The following is a 20,179-nucleotide window of genomic DNA, read 5'->3' on the forward strand; positions in this document are numbered from 1 at the left end:
TAGGAAGGATTCACATGGCACAGTCTGTGAAGACGTCACTGAAGTGAAGTACAATGTGTGGGATGCATGTTCACCAACTGGATGCTCCAGTTGTCACATGGTCGCAGTTTGCCAGAGGTCATTCATGCTGACAGACAGGTTGTTGTTTGTCATGCCCATGTAGAACAGAGCTCAGTGATTGCAGCTTAGTTTGTAGACCACATGACTGCTTTCACAAGTAGCCCTACATTTAATGGGATAGGTGATGCTTATGACCGGACTGGAATAGATGGTGGTGGGAGGATGTATGGGACAAGTCTTGCATCTAGGTCTATTACAGACATATGAGGCAAGGGGAGCAGGGGTGGAGGAGGAATGGGCAAGGATATTGCATAGGCTCAGTAGGCAGTGGAATACCACTGTTTGATGGGTGGGAAGGTAGTGCATAGGACATTTCTCATTTCAGTGCATGATGAGATGTAGTCAGAATCTCGGCAGAGATTGTGATTCTGTTTCTTCAGTCATAGGTGGTTCTGAGTCACAGTGGGGACGCTCCTTTGCAGCCAGACAGTGGGAATGTGGGGCATGGTAGGTGACTGGAGAGACAAGGCAAGGAAGATCTGTTTCTGTACAAGGGTGGGAGGGCAATTTTGGTCCGCGGAGGTTTCAGTGAGGGACTGCTCTTCACTATAGATGTGATGGCCACAGGTGGCTACATTGCAGGGAAGGGTCTTCTTGGTGTGGAATGCCACCTGTGGCCACTCTTTCCCACCCGTGCCTTCTCGTTAACCCTACCACCAAGATAGCTTCTCCCATCAGGAGCAGTTCCTCTGAGTCCAGCCTCAGTGGCCAGAGACAGTGATTTGTGTGTGTGTGTGTGTGTGTGTGTGTGTGTGTGTGTGTGTGTGTGTGTGTTTGTGTGTGTGTGTGTGTGTGTGTGTGTTGTTTTTACGTCACTCTGTGTGGGTTTTCTACCTTAGATGAAGGCCTGTTGGCTGAAATTTCACACGTTTGGCAGTTTTTTATTATGCCTGTCTGTGACACAGTATCTCCTCTATGTGGTGAGTAGCAATCTGTCATTTTCATAATACTGTTGTAATTCCATCTTGGATTTTCAATTGTTTACTTCTGTAATTTCTTGTACAGTGAAAGCTTTAACCTGTTTCAAGCTCTTATTTATATCTCTAAACTGTTCAGCAACATCATTTCTTGCTATGTGACTCTGTTTAATCACCTCAGAATGTGACTCCTCTGCTAAAGTAGACTTTGTACCTTTTTTGGGAGTGGCTGGTGTGTTAATCTAATTTCTGATTAGCTGCTTTTAATTCAGTTTTTAATTTTAATTTTAAGTTAGTATTTGTACTACCTATCTTATTATTTAATTCAAACAAACAAAAGTCCACATCGGAATATCAACAACATTATGAAAAGGATAGATTGTTACTCATTGTCAGGATGAGATATTCAGATGCAGACAGACATGACAAAAAAGACTGCACATGACAGCTTACGGCAAAGGCTTCTTCAGAAGGAATCACATTCACACAAGCAAAAATGCCTCACACACTTAACCACCATCTCCAAAATGCCCATCACGGCTGTCTGCAACTCACTGTATCACTTTTACAGTGAACAGCAATCTATCATTTTCGCAAAAGTTCGTAAATATTCGGAGATAGTGGCTTCTTCTTCTCACAGAAGGGTTGCAGGGAAAGGGAGAGGGCTGAAGGAGAAGGATTGGTGAGGTTTAGGAATAGGGGTAGAGTTCTGGAAAGTCTTCCAGAACCTGAGATCAGAAGAGACTTTACAGATGGGACGAGAAGGAAATATTTAGTGTTGGGGACTACATGGGGCAAGATTTGAAAACTTGTAAGCTTAAAGTTGGAAGATAGAGATTACAGCCATAATATCATGCACAAGTTAATGAGAGCAGAAAGCTAAGTGCATTCATTGTATGTGATAGAAATGGGATGGGGGTGGTGAAAAATAGACAGGTCAGAAAATGGAAGTGTGTGCAGAAAGCAGTAGTTAATGTAAAGAAATGCTGAGACCAAGAAATTTACATAAATGAAGGCCAAGTAGATGGTGAACATCAACGACAAGTTTTAATGCCAGTTCCCATCTGCTGAGTTCTGAGAAATTGTTATCTGGGGAGGGGGAATGCAGATGGCGAGTGTGGTGACACAGGCACTAAGATCATCATTGTCACGTTGTAGTGCATGCTCTGCAGCAAGATATTATGTGTTGCCAGTATACACCCTCTGCCTATTCCCATTCATCCTAACTGGTAACTTGCTGATAGTCATGCCAATATAAAAGGCCAAACAGTGTTTACATGACAACTGATATGTGATTTGTCATTCCACACATTTCTCTGCCTTTGGTACTATATGTTTTGCCAGTTACAGGGCTGGTATAGGTGGCTGCAATAGAGTGAATAGGGCAAGTCTTACAGCAGGAACAGTCTCAGCAGTAATGTTCATAGGTTAGAGAGATGGGTGCAGAAGGAGGACATGGTCTAACAAGGATACTGCGGAGATTTGGAGGACAGCAAAAAGCTATTCTGGTCGTGCCAAGCAAATTGTCAGACAGAATGGAACTCATTTCAGGGTGTGATTTTATGAAGTCATAGTGTTGTCAAAGTAGCTGTGTAATACATTCAAGACCAGGATAATGCAGAGTAACAAGTGGTACGCCGCTAAGTCACATTTTAGAGGGATCAGCAGTACTAGGATTGGATGTGATGGTCTGGAAAATCTGCTCTTGGACTAGGCTGGTGAGGTAATTACATCCATTGTAGGCTCAAGTGAGAATCATGATGTATCACTGTCAAGAGTCTGCATCTGAACAAATACATTTGCCTTGAATGGGAAGGCTGTATGGAAGGGAACATTTGACTTGGAAAGGATGACAACTATCAAAATGTAAGTAATGTTGTTTGTTAGTAGGTTCAATGTGAACAGAATTGTGCAGCTGACCTTCAGTGAGGATGAGATCAATGTCAAGGAAACTGGCATGGGATTTGGAATAGGACCATGCAAATGTAATTGGGAGAATGTATTTAGAGAGTCCAAGAACTTTAAAAGGTTAGCCTCTCCATGAGTCCATATTTCAAAGATGTCATTGATGCACCTAACCAAACCAGGGGTTGAAGGCTTGTGGATCCCAGGAAAGCCCCCTCCAAGTGACCCATGAAAAGGCTGGCATAGGAAGGAGCCATCCTGGTTCCCATTGCTGTGCCCCTGATCTGTTTGTATGCTGGCCCCTCAAAGGAAAAGTAGTTGTTGGTAAGTATAAAGTTGATTAAGGTGAGCAGGAGAGATGTCATAAGTTCGGAGTCAGATGGGCACTGACTGAGGAAAAGTTCAGCAGCAAATAGACCAAGTATGTGAGGGATATTGGTGCAGAGGGAGGCATTAGTGATTACAAGCAAAGTGTGTGGTAGGAGTGGGATGGGCACAGATTTCAGATGATCTATAAAATGGTTGGTGTCTTTCATACAGGAGGGAAGACTTTTTACTATGGTTGCAGGTATTGATCATCTATGGTAGATATACATTAGGTGGGTGCTTTGAAGCTAGCAACTATGGGACTGCCAGGGCAATTGGGTTTGTGGATCTTAGGAAGAAGGTAAAAGGTCGGTGTGTGTGGCTTGGGTGGGTAAGAAATTCTGTGGATTGAGGTGTTAGTCCTTTTGAGTGTCCTGAGGTTTTAAGGAGAGACTGCAGTTCATTTTGGATCACAGGGACAGGATCTTGATTGCAGATGCTGAAGTAGGAGTGTTAGACAGCTCGTGTATACCTACGCCTAGATACTCCCGTCGGTCAAGTACCACAGTGGTTGATCCCTTGTCCACTGGGAGGATAATGATGGAGTCTTTAGCTTTTAGGGAATGAAGAGTCTGGAGTTCCACAGAGGGCAGGTTAGGGTCATATTTCAGGGACCTGAGGAAAGGTTGTAAAGCAGTGCTGGATGTGAGAAATTCTGGGAAGTCTTGTAAGGTATGCTCTTGAGGTAGTGATGGTGGATCAAGTTGGGGTTCAATCTCAGGTTTGCTGTTGGAATGGTTTTGGCATTGGGTTGCAAAGTGATATTTTCTGTTGATATTAAGTGTGAAGGAACGTAGATCCTTCACCAAAGCGGCATTATTAAATGCAGGTTCAGGGCTGAAAGTGAAACCCTAGAATAATACAGATAATTCAGAAGGGGAGAGTGCCTTAGATGAGAGGCTGAACACACTGTACTGTTCTGACTGGTTTTTGTGATCATGAGCTATCATTGGTCTGGGAGGCAATACTGAAGGCTGGGGAATGTTAAGGAGTGGGGGAGTCAATAGTGTGGCTGTTTCGGGAGCTACAGAAGGACAGGAAGGGAAACACCATTGGTAAGATAGTTTAGGGGATGGTGGAATATCTTTTTGAGATGAGGGCTGGCATGTTGTAGTTTGAAGTTGGCTTGGCAGATGACACCATCCAAGGAAATAGGAGGGGATGATAAGTTCAGGATTTTGTAGTGAGATAAAAGTTTGGTGGAGTGGATATTGGCAGATGGGGCATATAGGTCACAATATCCTGCTGCATCATGCTCTTAAACATCACAGTTGTAATCTCAGTGCCAGTTTCACCACATGTGCCACATGGGTTTTTTCCCCCAGACACCAGTTTTTCAGAATTTATATTAATTTCTTCAGTCTCAGCATTTCTTCACAGTAACTATTCCTTTCTTCACTCTCTTTTAGTTTTCTATACCTTTATTTTCAGCCACCCCCTCCTACATTTGTCACATACATTTAACTTAGCTTTCCACTCTAATTAAATTGTGTGTGATGTTTTGGCAGTAATCTCTGTCTTTCACCTTTAACCTCACAGTTTTTCAAATCCCCACTGGTTCCCAACAATCAATCTTTCAATAATTTTTTCATAATGTGGGGCCACAGTCATAAAATATTTCTTTAAAGTCAGTACCGCCATTAGACTGTTGTTTATCTTCAGTGTTACATTTACGCTTACACAATCATGATTTTGGCTTCAAAATGCCATTATCAAGTGTTTTAAGTGTTATAAATTGCCTAAGATGGCATACTGACATATTAAAATACACTATTAGACACATTGCCTAATCATCTATTTTAAAATGACAGTATGCTGTCTTAGGCAATTTATAAATGTAAAACACTTGATAATGGCACTTTGAAGCTGAAATCATGATTGTGTAAGTGTAAATGTAACACTGTAAATAAACAACAGTCTTATGGTGGTACTGACTTTAAAGAAATCAATCTTTCCTTCATCCCATCCATGAAGTCTCCCCTGACCTGGATTGTGGGAGACTTTTCTGAACTCTATCCCTTTTTCTACATCTCACCAGTCCTTTTTCTTTACCCCTCTTCCTTCCCCTCCAACCTTTCTGTCACTTGCAGACCTTAATACCATTATATGCATGTTCGCATGCTGCTGCTTGGTGAGCAGTCTTTTTATCCACCCACTTATATTATGATTTTTTTAATTGATTGTTTTTGGTGAGATATCATTTTTATAATAGTGTTATATCTAAAAACAAAGATGATGTAACTTACCAAACGAAAGTGTTGGTATGTTGACAGACACACAAACAAACACAAACACACACACAAAATTCAAGCTTTCTCAATCCAAGGTTGCTTCATCAGGAAAGAGGGAAAGACAAAAGGATGTGGGTTTTAAGGGAGAGGGTAAGGAGTCATTCCAATCCCAGGAGTGGAAAGACTTACCTTATGTGTCTGCTTGTGTCTGTATATGTGCGGATGGATATGTGTGTATGTGCGAGTGTATACCTGTCCTTTTTTTCCCCTAAGGTAAGCCTTTCCGCTCCCGGGACTGGAATGACTCCTTACCCTCTCTTTTAAAACCCACATCCTTTTGTCTTTCTCTCTCCTTCCCTCTTTCCTGATGAAGCAACCATGGGTTGTGAAAGCTTGAATTTTGTGTATGTGTTTGTGTTTGTTTGTGTGTCTATCAACATACCAACGCTTTCGTTTGGTAAGTTACAGAATCTTTGTTTTTAGATATATTTTTCCCACGTGGAATGTTTCCCTCTATTATATTCATATCACTTATAATAGTGTTATTATTATTTAATTCAGCAATCTTCTACACATTTGTATCCCCTTGTAACTTCAAGTCTGCTTTTAAATTAATATTTTTTTTTCTATCAATTGCCCCAACGTAGCATATATCTCAGAGTTAGCTGTAAACGTTTCCTCCATCTTTTGAGTCCTTACTGACAATACTATTTCACTTGAAATAGTCTTCTCTATCTATCTTCTTTTTTAAAAAAATAAAATAAAAGGGGGGAAGGAAGTGAAAAGCCCCTCACTGTGGAAACAGTCATTTCTTAAGGAAATAATATTCTATAGATAAACTGCACCTTAAGCACTCCAAAACACAAACAAAAAATTGGCTTCAACAAAACTCATTGGAGTTGGTTATGTGTCTCATAGCATTGTGACAATGATAGAATATCAGGTTACTGCACTCAGTAAATTGTGCTGCCATTAGTAAGCATAAGTAATCATCATTAATTATTCTATTTTCAGGTTATTATTATTATTATTATTATTATTATTATTATTATTATTATTATTATTATTATTTGCCAGTTTAATTCAGTTCCAGCAGTATTTGTTACGGGTTCTTTCATTAGGATGCCAGAATGTGGTGTACCGTAAGTCAGTGTGTAGCTTTTGTAGAAGTTTGGCATTTTTCTTGAATGGTAATTGCTTCTTGTCACTTTAGCTCATATTTATGCTTGACAATGGATAAAGCTCAGATTTTGCCTCCAGCTTTGACTATAAATTCTGGAAGTCAGGAATTTAGCATAATATCCAACTGCAAAAAGAAAGGCACCACTTCTTCAGCTAATGTGATGTCTATTCTTGCTCTCAAATACAGTGCTCTTCATACTGACATTTCTGTAGAAGGAACTTAACAGTAATCACTCAGTATCAAAGTAAATGTCAAATTGACAGCTTGAGTTACAACATTTGAATGCTAACGTATTTAACAAATAACTGATATTAGCAGCATTGTCATGGCACACCCTGGTTCCTAAGCGGGGATGCTGAAGTATAGCAGATACAACAACTCTTGGCAATACTGGAGTTGCTGTCACACTTTGAAGATGTACATCATCCATCCATATCAGCTTACACACACAAACAATAAGAAAACCTCCAAACAGTTTTTGACTCTAGAGAATTTAACTAAAGAATGATTTCAAGTATTGTAACCATCAATTGTCAGGTAGGTAGACATTGGGTGATACCTCTTTTTGCCAGACTGGTATGTTATGCCACATGCCTTACTAGTAGGTTCTTTTATCTGCATGTCGGCATGACACATATTGCTACCTTGTTAGCAATGAGTGATTCAGAGCTCTTGTCACAGATATGGTAAATTTTCACGTATGCTTTTCAGCTAGTTACTAAACTTAACATCATACACACTTTATACAAATTATTAAAAAGTAGGAAAAAGTAAATCATAAAATCTGGCAGGAAAATGATGTTTTTTCCACCAACATTCAATTGCAATTTTAGAGAAAGAGTGGAATAGTGAGAAAAGATTTTTAACAACAATATGAAAAACAACTGGCACTTGTAAGTGATTATTTGCTTTAAAAATTGTTAGTCACTTAAATAGTTGATTATAACTGATTCTAAACCTTTTTTTCTTGTGCTGTAAAGCATATAACAATTTATACATTTCCATTACATTTTAATAATATGAACAAATCTTAGCCAAAAATTAACAGAGTTTATCAGTATATACTCTCTTTGAAACACCAGCAAGATGAATGATTCCCATATTACCGTAATGTAGGTGGGTTATAATTTTTCATGGGACTTAATTTCAGAATATCTTAAAGGAAACAGATGAACAATACTGATGATAGCATATAAAATTGTTGAGTACATGTAACTTTGATGTTGAGACTGAGGAGTTACCTTTATTCATGCAGTGCTGTCATTCCTGTCAACCTTATGTGACTAATTATGTCAAGGTATTACATAATGCTCATGTAATTATTTGGCCTGTTTTTTCCTGTTAAAACACCTGAAAAATTCTCATTGTAGTATTTGGTGACTCATTATTGCTCTAATTTCCTATTTCTTACGTAGCAATTCCTATTTTTGAAAGTATTACCACTTCCCTTGCCTGAACCACGCAGTCATAACAATGTTTGCAGTACTGAAAGTATTGTACAGACGAAATCATAATCACTTAAATATTTCCACCCATACTACACTTCTGGCCATTAAAATTGCTACACCAAGAAGAAATACAGATGATAAAAGGGTATTCATTGGACAAATATATTATACTAGAACTGACATGTGATTACATTTTCACGCAATTTGGGTGCATAGATCCTGAGAAATCAGTACCCAGAACAACCGCCTCTGGCCATAATAACGGCCTTGATATGCCTAGACATTGAGTCAAACAGAGCTTGGATGGTGTGTACAGGTACAGCTGCCCATGCAGCTTCAACATGATACCACAGTTCATCAAGAGCAGTGACTGGCGTATTGTGATGAGCCCATTGCTCAGCCACCATTGACCAGGCATTTTCAATTGGTGAGAGAGCTGGAGAATGTGCTGGCTAGGTCAGCAGTCGAACATTTTCTGTATCCAGAAAGGACCATACAGGACCTGCAACATGCGGTCATGCATTATTCTGCTGAAATGTAGGGTTTCGCAGGGATCGAATGAAGGGTAGAGCCACGAGTTGTAACACGTCTGAAATGTAACGTCCACTGTTCACAGAGCCATCAATGCGAACAAGAGGTGACCGAGACGTGTAACCAATGACACCCCATACCATCACTCCGGGTAATATGCTAGTATGGCGATGATGAATACACGCTTCCAATGTGCATTCACAGCGATATCGCCAAACACGGATGTGACCATCATGATGCTGTAAACAGTACCTGGATTCATCCAAAAAAATGACATTTTGCCATTCGTGTACCCAGGTTCGCCATTGAGTACACCATCGCAGGCACTCCTGTCTGTGATGCAGCGTCAAGGGTAACCGCAGCCATGGTCTCTGAGCTGATAGTCCATGCTGCTGCAAACTGCATTGAACTGTTTGTGCAGATGGTTGTTGTCTTGCAAATGTCCCCATCTGATGACTCAGGGATCGAGACGTGGCTGCACGATCCATTACAGCCATGCCGGTAAGATGTCTGTCATCTCGACTGCTAGTGATACGAGGCCGTTGGGATCCAGCACAGTGTTCCGTATTACCCTCCTGAACCCACCGATTCCATATTCTGCTAACAGTCATTCAGTCATTGGATCTCAACCAACGCGAGCAGCAATGTCACGATACAATAAACTGCAATCGCGATAGGCTACAATCCAACGTTTATCAAAGTCGGAAACGTGATGGTACGCATTTCTCCTCCTTACACGAGGCATCTCAACAACATTTCACCGGGCAATTCTGGTCAACTGCTGTTTGTGTGTGAGAACTCAGTTGGAAACTTTCCTCATGTCAGCATGTTGTAGGTGTCGCCACCGGCGCCAACCTTGTGTGAATACTCTGAAAAGCTAACATTTGCATATCACAGCATGTTCTTCCTGTCAGTTAAATTTCATGTCTGTAGCACGTCATCTTCGTGGTGTAGCAATTTTAATGGCCAGTAGTGTAACTAGTGACCAGTCATCTAGTTTTTGGTAACATTATGGTCTTCATAATTACCTATAATGGGATCTTATGATTTTAGCAGCGTATAAAAAGACTGAGATCATGTTTCAGTTTGTTATGTGATGCACTCTATATGGAAAGGTAGAGTGAATACATTCTGATCAACTCAGTAAGAAGTCTAATCATTGCAATGTGCATCTTTATATGGTGGTGACATTTCTAGATATTTTTTTATTTTTTTTTATTTTTTATTTTTTTTTTTAACTGAAGGACCCTGTAGTTAATATTTTTTGTGTTACATTTTTGATAGATATATATTTTTTAATACTAGAGAGACCAGTGATTATACACGCTAAGCCAATATAGAGTTGAAACTTTGAGTGACACTATGCTGCTCATGTTACTTATTTTTAACAAAACTAAAATATTCTTATTTACATAATATTCATTTCAGTACATCATTAAAACACCTATACCAAAGAATTCTGAACTATCTTATTGTTGTTTCACATGTAGCGTGTGATACATGTGAATTTACAGCTCGCCCACAATAACTTGACAATTTTATTGGTGCTGCCAGAACTGGAGGAAATTTGCATTGGTTGAAAGATATTCATTTGTCTTTGGGTGCTAGCAATGTTAACTTGCTCCTAGATGCAAAGTATTATTGTACACAATGTTAAAGGTAATGGTGCCAGCACTGAAGAAACAGCTGACGCTGCCTTCCAGTCATTTCATCTCTCCCCTTGGCAGTCCTAATGTGGGGCAATGCATGCCCCCTGCTGTTCACAACGTCCACAAAACTAATGGTCAACTTATATAACCTGTACAGGGATTGCAGTTACACTTACACATTTTACACTATTATAATACAGAAAAATAAATGATGATATATTTTCTTGCCTTTTCTTGATAACCAGAAAAAGTCCAACAATTTGCTTAATTTTTCAGAAACAATGTTTTTCTTTTTTGAAGCCTTGTCCTAACTTCTCAATGTCCGAAGAACTTACTTAATAATAACTGCTGTCATATTTTGTGTCAGTCATTGTTATCACTTATTTTTGTTTTATTGACCTGTCTTCTAAGTGAATACAATTACTTCTGATTTTTATGGAAGTAATAAGCAGGGATAGCAATTGATACTGTACATGGAAAGGCGCTGAAAAAGACATGATATTTCTAGCATAAGTATGATGTAGCTTGCAGAACTCAGATGTTAAAAGAAAGGACTATACATTGTGTTTTCAGCCATGATTAAACATAAAATGCTTTGAAACAGTCATGATTTGATGACTATATTTTGTAGTTAAACATATTTTTGTTCACTAGTCTTTAACATACAAAGCAGCTATGAATAATGTGTTCCAGATTTGTATGATAGCCGACGAGACAAGCCTAGTGTTCTTGTGACATCCCCTGGCTCACCTGAGCTACATATGCCCTCTCGATCTTCTCGCCCACCTCGCCTTGGAATGACTACTGTGAATCCAAATGTTGGTGGCAGATTGCAGGTATCATATCAAAATTAATTTTTACTCTATGTAATCCTGAAATAATTGAGTAGCAAATTACAATTCATTAGTTTCATTTATAAAACACAGTCTTCCAAAAGTGGGAAAAGAATTTCTTTGTTAAAAATGAATAATGATTGCTTTGTAACATATTCCTTTAATTTGCAGTCCACTGGTAATCTGTTTTTGAAGTAACCTGTCACTTAGAAATGTACTGAAAATGACATTTGTGATTTCTTTCAAAACTCTCTTGTAGTTTTGATGGACTGAGAATGAATAAATTAGTGTTACATGCCTCTACAACTGACTGATGAGACATCTGCCTGCAATTAAAACTTATTTAATTTTGTGAGCTATGCAATTATTTACTGCACACCTGTTCAGTTCAAATTTTAATTTTGTGAACTAACCATTTGGTTTACTGTTATCCAAGTCAACTATAATTTGTTTGCCATATTTCTGAAAATTTTGTATTCCATGCTAATGACTATGATTTGTTAATGATAACTTACACATTGTTTCACTTGCTTGAATTCCCAGCAAGTCTCCATCGAGATGATTTCAACTTCTTCTTCTTCTTCTTCTTCTTCTTAGTCCAACAACGTCTAGTTTCAAAAAATGATTTTTGATAAAGGATTCACCAGATTAAAAGCCTTGAATGACTTTTCAGTGTTGGAATGAACTACCATTATGGATGATGCTGCTACTTAGGGCTAAAATGCATTAATATGGACATTATCTTTGATCAGTGTGGGAGAAGAAGGATAAATAAAACAATTCTGGGTGAACTAGCACATGACACTGGATTATCAAGTCAAGAAGAAGATTGCCAATCAGTGTCTGAATGCCTAGACTGATTTTATAAGAATGTCACAGCGATACATGGCCATGACGAAAATCACCAAAATTTTACAAATTCTTGAAACAAAATTTATGCTTGAAGCTTCTGATGATGCTTTGACTATAGCACTGGAGACTCTGGTAGAAATTTATGACTAGTTTGATAAGGCGCAGTTGATGCATGAAATAAAAAAGTATTGTAGGTATTTATGTACAGCCAATAGGACTGTGTATGTTGCTGCTAGATGAACATCCAAAGAAATTCTGCAATTTATAATCAAATGTGTGCATTGCTTATTAATCCAATACATCTTGACCATTTGTGTCTCAATCAAAACATGTGAGAGAAGTTTCTCTAAACTGAAACTAATAAGAAATTATCTTCACTTTACAATGAACCAGGAATGATGACTAGACACTTTGTCCATTTTGTCAGTTGAAAGAAAAGTTTAAAATGAAAAATATATCATTGACATTAATGAGAATTTTAGTAATATGAAGGCATGAGAAGGTGCTTAAGTGCTATAATGATATCAGTAATAACTACTACCTCATACTAATGTTACAAAACTAGCTTGTATTATAACTAGTCAAGCTTTGTTTCCAGACATATGAAATAAAAAGTAAATTTCTTATACTATGCTTTATTATTTCTTTGCGTTCTATCTTATGGTTGCTGTGTTAAGTGCTAAATGCTATTCTAAGTTTCTCATCTATATATTTAAGTATGTATATTACAGTTATTAGACTGTAGGGTACATACATTATAAATGATTGATTCTTTGCCAGCCATTAAATCCAAAATTTACTCTAAAAATACATCAGTTTCTAAGCAGTCGAGAAGCTTCATTTAATTTCGCTGCCCTGGGGCTCTGGCAGGCTTAGTCTACCCCTGAAATATAGAGCTGAATGGAACAAAATTACATTTAGTGATAGCAGCAGACTCTGTTTTGGTATCAGTCATGGTAGTTTGTGAGTGCGGACTCAACCAAGAGAGTGGCATCTATTGATTATTTTGAGTAGTTATGTACAGGATCAACTTTGGGCATAATGATTGCTCTACATTTCTGCTTTTTATTGAGGGAACACTGAAAAGAGCAGAGCACTTTCAGAATATCATCTAGCCCATTCTGTTACCATGTTCACAATATCAGTTTGACGTGCCCTTCCAGCAAGACCATACTCATACACACATTCCTCACATAAACCAACATACCATCCAAAACATCTGTCAAATATCCCAGTTCACATAGTAGCTAGATTTGTTCTTCTTTTAGTACGTATAAGCTATGGTAACATGGTAAAGTTCTATTACCACTTGCAACAACAACTGACAGTTCCTTAGAACACTGTTTCCTTACATGACATGAGACACATCTGTCACCATCTTTATGCACAATAACAGGACTGTTTTGTAGCTAAGGGATATTATATTAAGTACTAAAATTAATGTATGCTCCCGTTGTTGTGACTGTACATGTTATTCATACAGTGTAACATATGAATAATGTTTCATTCATATGAGATCATTGCTTTAGGATATTCAGTTTTCATTTGCCAGTAGTGCAAGATCTTTGTCTCATTGATGTAATTGCAAATCAAGCTACATCACATTTCAGTATGAAAAGTTGGGCAGTAAACAGGTGCTGTGACATAAGACAAACAGACATTATAAGCTATTTGACAACGTAGAAAAATGCACACACAGAATAGAAAAAAGTAGAAAAACGCACATGCACATCCGTACATGCACGACATACACACACACATAATCACTGTCATTTTACAGCATCTATGCTTGAAGACGACAGTGGCCATGTACGTACGTGTGTGTGTGTGTGTGTGTGTGTGTGTGTGTGTGTGTGTGTGTGTGTGTGTGTGTGTATATGTTTTTTGTTTTCTGGTTCTGAAGGAGGACTTCGTCCAATAGTTTATAATATCTAACAGTTTTCTTTCAGTTTGCTTATGTGCCAGTCAGTGCCTTCTGCGTGTAGTTACAAACAATCTATTGATTTTGTATGTTGTTATTCCATCCCAGATTCTCCATTGTTTGACTACACAAAATTTTGTTTTGTTGTAGCTAGGAGCCTAATCTTTCATTACAGTACTGACAGTGAATGGCAGTATGAATAATTGAAGTAGACTGGATCATATTTGTGATAGATAAGCCACTCAATGTAGTTTTAAGTAGTCTTCTTTTGCAATATTTGGATGTAAGTTGAGATGTACAGTGAATATACTAGTTATGGACTTCACATATTCACAATACCTATTCTATCCTCATAAAGGATGTTGTGTGTTGTATTTTTTGGCCTCTTGATTACCTTGACATGTCCTATATCATTGTGAGATGATATTTGGATGAGCAAATATAAATAAATACATTTATCTGTTTTCATATGTATGAGCTAACTATAACACACATATAATGCATTGTTGAGCCAATATTAAAGACATGAGAAATAATAGACTTGAAGAAAGCTGATTAAGTGTGATCTGGATATTAACTTGGAGATGTTGTACAAGACCAATTACAAAGATTTTGTGAAATAGTTGATTATGAATCTTATTTCATAGCATTTTGTATTATTGCAAGTGAGATAGTTGCCAATTTACTCCTTATAGTTGCCAGAATGCCACACTTTTACTATAATCAGTGTGAAGCAATATTTTAACTCAATTTTTATTTTGACTTGTTGCCAAATCTCCAAATATCGGGCAATAATTCATAACTGTAAATGAAACATTCATTCCTATACAATGTTCCATAGGTCTCATCGTGAAAAGGAGAAGTTAGAAATGTGGAAGACGTTACAATACAACCACTGAGATGCACCTATGATGAACTTGTTCAGTAGTAAAACTAACTGTCATATATGAGAAGCAGTCTATGTTATTTGTCAGAAGCATACACCTTATCCTAGTTCATATGTAAAGAGCCTGAAAATTTTTTCAAAATATGTGCATGAAAAAGTTTGGTATACTGAAATAGAGAGGATGGCAGCCAATTAACTACTTGTCTTTTCTGCTAATAGGTACTCAGATTCTCCTACATTTGGTGTTTAGTGATCTTTCTCGTTAACTATAATTTATTCCATTCTAGATGATTATGCTTCTACAAATTAATGAGACACAATATAGGAGAAAATTTGCTACTTTTGAAAAAAACTCTTGCTTTTCTAATTGTGTGGGTCTCCTGCCATTTGTCTTCTTCACTGTGCTGTACATTTATGTGTGTACACTAATCAATAATGACAGTAACAGTTATTGTGTGATCTAAAAGTTAGTTTATGTGCAACAAACTAAAATATTTTTCTATATTGAGAAGAAATTAAGATCTGAATTGCATAATAAGTCTCAGTAGTAAATTGAAAATAATCATAGGTAAAACTGTGGTTCGACTCTGGGGCACTGCAGTTAGTGGTGACAGTCGTGTGTGCAGCTGGCCTTACACCACGGAGTAATGGACAACCAAGAAACCCATATGCAAAGCTTTTTTTGCTACCTGACAGGAGGTAAGTTAAAATCATTTTCTCCCGTTATTGCACTTTGTAAATGGAAAGCAAACTTTAGAATGTTCATTATCAGTCATTACAGATATTTTCTAACAACTTAACACAGTGTTTTTATTTTCTCTTAAACTGTGATAACTATGTTAAAATAATTCAGTCAACTTCAAGGAAGACTGGTTGATATCTGTGTCTTTGAACTGTGTAAGTCTCATCCGATTCAACTGTGGGTAGTGTGAAATATTATGAAACACTACATGTCTGGCATCATATATTCGTTAGAATTACACAGATATCTGTTTTGAGCAAAAACAAGTTTTAAACTGCCCAGAAAGTTAATGAAAATGATGGTTAATATGTCAATGAATTACAAGACACTCAACAATGTGATTAATAGTGACCCTAATAAATATTTGGAAACAAATGTTACTAGAATACATAAAATTCAAACATTGATAAAAAAGGAATTGTCATAGTTAAAATTGAAACCACTCTTTTCCTTTCATACTTGAATTTGCACCCTCTCTCACACCCAGTCAAAAATTAAGCTTTTTCTTAATATTTGGTTTAAAATATAGTGATGAAATGCAGTCACAGCATTAGGGTAATGCCACAGCACAATCAAGATATTGTTGGAGACTGCTAATTTATAAAATTTAAATGACATTGAAAAAACTGTAGATCTTTACTTTATAGTATGTGCAGGAAGTCTTAACATTATAGAACATTATAAAATTCAGGCCATTCATCTCCTTGACACCTAGAATACAATGAGGTATTAGTGTCTACATAAGCTGGCAGTAGCAGTTATCACATTATAATATATCTACTTAACATAAGTTGCATCATAAGGTGTTGGCCTTTGAAAGCTCTCTTGGCTGAAGAGTAATCACAATATAGTACTTTCGAGCAGGGTTCACCACAGCTTGCAAAACTGTACAGCATCTGGTGCGACATTTATGGTTGGCAAGACTTTCTTCAGTTCAATTAATCATGGTGTTAGGATGGTGTATCCTTTGCTATTTGTTCATGGCACAAGAGAAATTCACATGTCCAGTGGCGGTTTGCATGCGAAGATGTAGAAAAGAAGGATGAGAGTTTGCAGTATCTATTATGCAGTTGTATAACTGATAGGTACCACATATTTGGAGCAGCATTGAAACACCATGCAGAAAGAAACTAAAGAGTACATTGACAATGAAAGAGCAAAACATTGCAGTTATTGACAGGTGTTTTGCACAGAATTAATTGTTTTATACATCAAGAAGCGCTTTATGCTAAATTTGCAGTCAGGGAGCGTGTAAAAAAATTAGTGGTATGAATAGCAATTTTTCTGAAGTTGCATGCATTATTATACAGTCTGTAGCAACAGTTTTTTAAGTAGTTGAACAAAGATACAGACCCCTATATTACTGCAAAGTACAATTGAGTAAGACAATGTGAATGCTTGGAATGAGTTTTTGAGTAAAGAACGTCATTGGGCAATTTTTCAAGGTAAAAGGAAATCATCATTGAAAATTAGAATGTCTGGAATAGATTGCAGACCTCACATTTAAGTGGACTTTACCATATACTTCTTACAATAATACACTGGAAGGCGAGAAACAACTTAATTAACATTTGATGGGGATACATTTAAAAAGAAAATGAAATTGTGAAAGAGACAACTTGTGACAAAAAAACCTGGTCCACTTTCCTCAGTTCACTGGCACTGAAGAAAGCTTCAATTGAGAGCATCTGTATGCATATTCAGATGGAACTGGTCGATCTGAAATGTAATTCCTGTTTGAAAGACAAATATTTTTATGTTAAAACTAACCATGACTCCGATGTTGTTTTCCTCAGTAAGAGTGTCCATGTCTTGATAATAAGGTTGCAAAAGTGATATGATATTTCAGTCACCACACATGCATGAAAGCCTTTGTTGGATTACGAGACTAAATAAGTTGTTATTACATGGCAACCTAAGTGACAAAAATCTGTGAAGTTGTCTGCATCTGTATGTATGCTGACAATTTGTAGCAGATATAAATTTTTATTGTGTCTTCAGTGCACGAAAAATAATTAAATAATAATGAAAATAAGTTTTGTTTGTGATCTGTGTTTTTGATAAACACGAAATATGAAATCAAGTCACACACAAGTCTTTCAATGTTCCTTGCACAGTTACATTGCCAAGCAATGTGCCCCAGTTTCCCCCACTCTCCTCATCTGCCCATTCAGACAATGTGGAGTGAAGAGACGGAAATGTGCATGAGGGTGACAGAGATCTACACACATGCAAGAGCTCCACACATGTGCAGAATCATTGGCCGTCCTTGGTTTAGAGCCATATTCACTGATAAGTTAAAGTTACAGAATGTGTTATTAGAGGCTAGAGGGAAGTATGCCAAGTCTGGATTGTGGATATCACTAACTGCAATTTATTGCCCCACATTTCCAGCTGCTCTTCCTCCTACTAATGCATGATTCTGTGCCTTGACTGTGATGTTGTATGAGGGATATCCAGAAAATAAGGTTACAGGATTTTTTACACAAATAAAAATGCCTATTATTCAGTGAAACATACAGGAACAGTAGCATTGATATTACACCATTTTTCCACGTATCAACTTTTACTTCAATGAATTTTGTCAACCGTGGAATGAGTTTTCTGATACCTACACCATACATTCTCCTGCCAACTCCTTAAACCACGAGCTGATTACTGAGTTCTAAATTTTATGTTATTGAAAGAGAATGAGTGGGGCACAACTGCACTGATTGTCCCTTGTTCTCTAGGGTACAGAAGTAAACCCTTGTTTCATCCCCCATCACTGTGGAGTCAAGAAAAGTCTTTCCATCACTCACAAAATGATTGTGTTCTGCAGAAAGCTTCTTTGGAGCCCATTCCAAACACACTTTGCTGTATCCTACTCAATCACTCACGATTTCATAAACAGTGGTTTAAGTAACTTCAGGACACAGGTCATCAGTAGTCACACAGTATTAAGAATGAATATGCTCTTCCAAGTTTTTGAACCAGTTTATTTGTCACAATGGATGGGCATCCACTTCTCTCTTCATCGGAATTTCTGTTCTTCTGAAAGTGAAATCCCGTACCCATTTTGTCACATGTAGTCGTCATATAACATCCTCCACATACATTGACAATTTCATGGTGGTTTGCGACAATACTCAGGCCCTTGGTGTTTAGGTAGTGTATCACAGTACGCATTTTGCACTTGGAAGGAGACAGAATGAGAGTGCTCATTTTTAACCATCACCACAACAAGAATCAGGATGCTACTGATAATCATTACTACTGTTTCGTTGCAGTGTGCACTACCATGCCCAACATTGGCACCAACTGTCAATAACTCAATTCCCTAGCAGAAGTATGGTTTCCACATGTTCATGGTAGAATGCAACTTATTGGTACATTATGCCACAGTGTGTCCAACAGAAATCCTTGGTTGCAACAAGTGTGAGCTCATTTTTGAGAACTTTCATTTGTCCTATTGCCCAGTGGAATGACACTACTTAATTTATGTTGCATGTGCACCATTGTCCACAAGATCACACTAACTCTGCATAAACATTGGGACAGCTGTCATAACACTACAGAGCAGCCAAGAGAGTGAATTTGATGATATCCATCAGTACTGAACTAATTTTTGACAACACAGTGATTCAAAAACATAGTTCCACAGACAAAAAGGATATACCATTTATGTTCTTAAAGATCACTTGCTTTACAAGAAGATTAAAAGGCACTTGGTCTATATACATTTGCAGTACTGAATATGAGTATTTTCTTCATTAATGACTGTTGGTGTGTGCATATTACTCATTTAATTCTCACGTTCACCCAGCACCATAACATCTTCCTTATTATTTTCATCTGCCTGTTGCTGTTGATTCTGGATTTTCAGGAGACAACAGGCAATATACAGCAGCCTCTAGCCAAAGTTAGCTCAATACACTTTCTACTCTTTCCTATTCCACCAACTTAGGAAAGACAGCAAGGTCTTTCCTAATATCATATTAGGTAAATTCTTAGATTATTCCTTAAAGTAGATCATAGCCAGTACTTTACCAACTCTTCTCCAACTGAATTACTGCTTCATCTCTTATGTCCTAAATGATGATGATATGTGAAATTCTCACTGTACTTCCATCTTTATTCTAACTCAAATGAAGCCATTCTTCAAAGTAGCCAGCATGTTTGACATGAACTGTGTGTTATCTGAAATGACCATTAACAAAAAGTTCAACTTTAGTAATGCATTGAAAATCACTATCTTTTTAATACCATTATTTTATACGCATTATTAGAGGTAGAATGTAGCCACAGGAAATGCATAAACCACAAAGATACAAAATGGAGAGAATAATGTCCACATGTGACAGAAACTAAACAAAATCTAACAAACACGTGAAAGAAGGGAGGAAGAAAATACATGAACCATGGTAGATAGGAAATGCAAGGTGCAGGGATACTGTGAAAAGTAGACATCTCGATTAAAAAGGTAAAGTTTATCAATAAATCAGGTTAAAAAAATAAGAAAAGTAATGAGGCACAGGTGATCCCATTAATTAGCAGAAAATGTCTTGCAAACTTTCAAATATTGTTGTCAAAAGCCTCTCTAACAATATCATTAT

The 20,179-nt window shown here is 37.4% G+C and overlaps 1 protein-coding gene across 1 annotated transcript in view; it reads left to right on the forward strand.

Moving 5' to 3' along the window:
- LOC124775814 (regulating synaptic membrane exocytosis protein 2-like) overlaps positions 1 to 20,179 on the forward strand; it is a 966,162-nt gene that overhangs the window by 225,478 nt on the left and 720,505 nt on the right. The window contains exons 6-7 of the mRNA XM_047250647.1: positions 11,044 to 11,186; positions 15,411 to 15,541. Of these exons, the coding sequence (XP_047106603.1) occupies positions 11,044 to 11,186; positions 15,411 to 15,541 (274 nt within the window). The remainder of the gene's footprint in view (positions 1 to 11,043; positions 11,187 to 15,410; positions 15,542 to 20,179) is intronic.

This window comes from Schistocerca piceifrons, chromosome 2 (assembly GCF_021461385.2).
Source record: "Schistocerca piceifrons isolate TAMUIC-IGC-003096 chromosome 2, iqSchPice1.1, whole genome shotgun sequence".
Lineage (NCBI taxonomy): Eukaryota > Metazoa > Arthropoda > Insecta > Orthoptera > Acrididae > Schistocerca > Schistocerca piceifrons.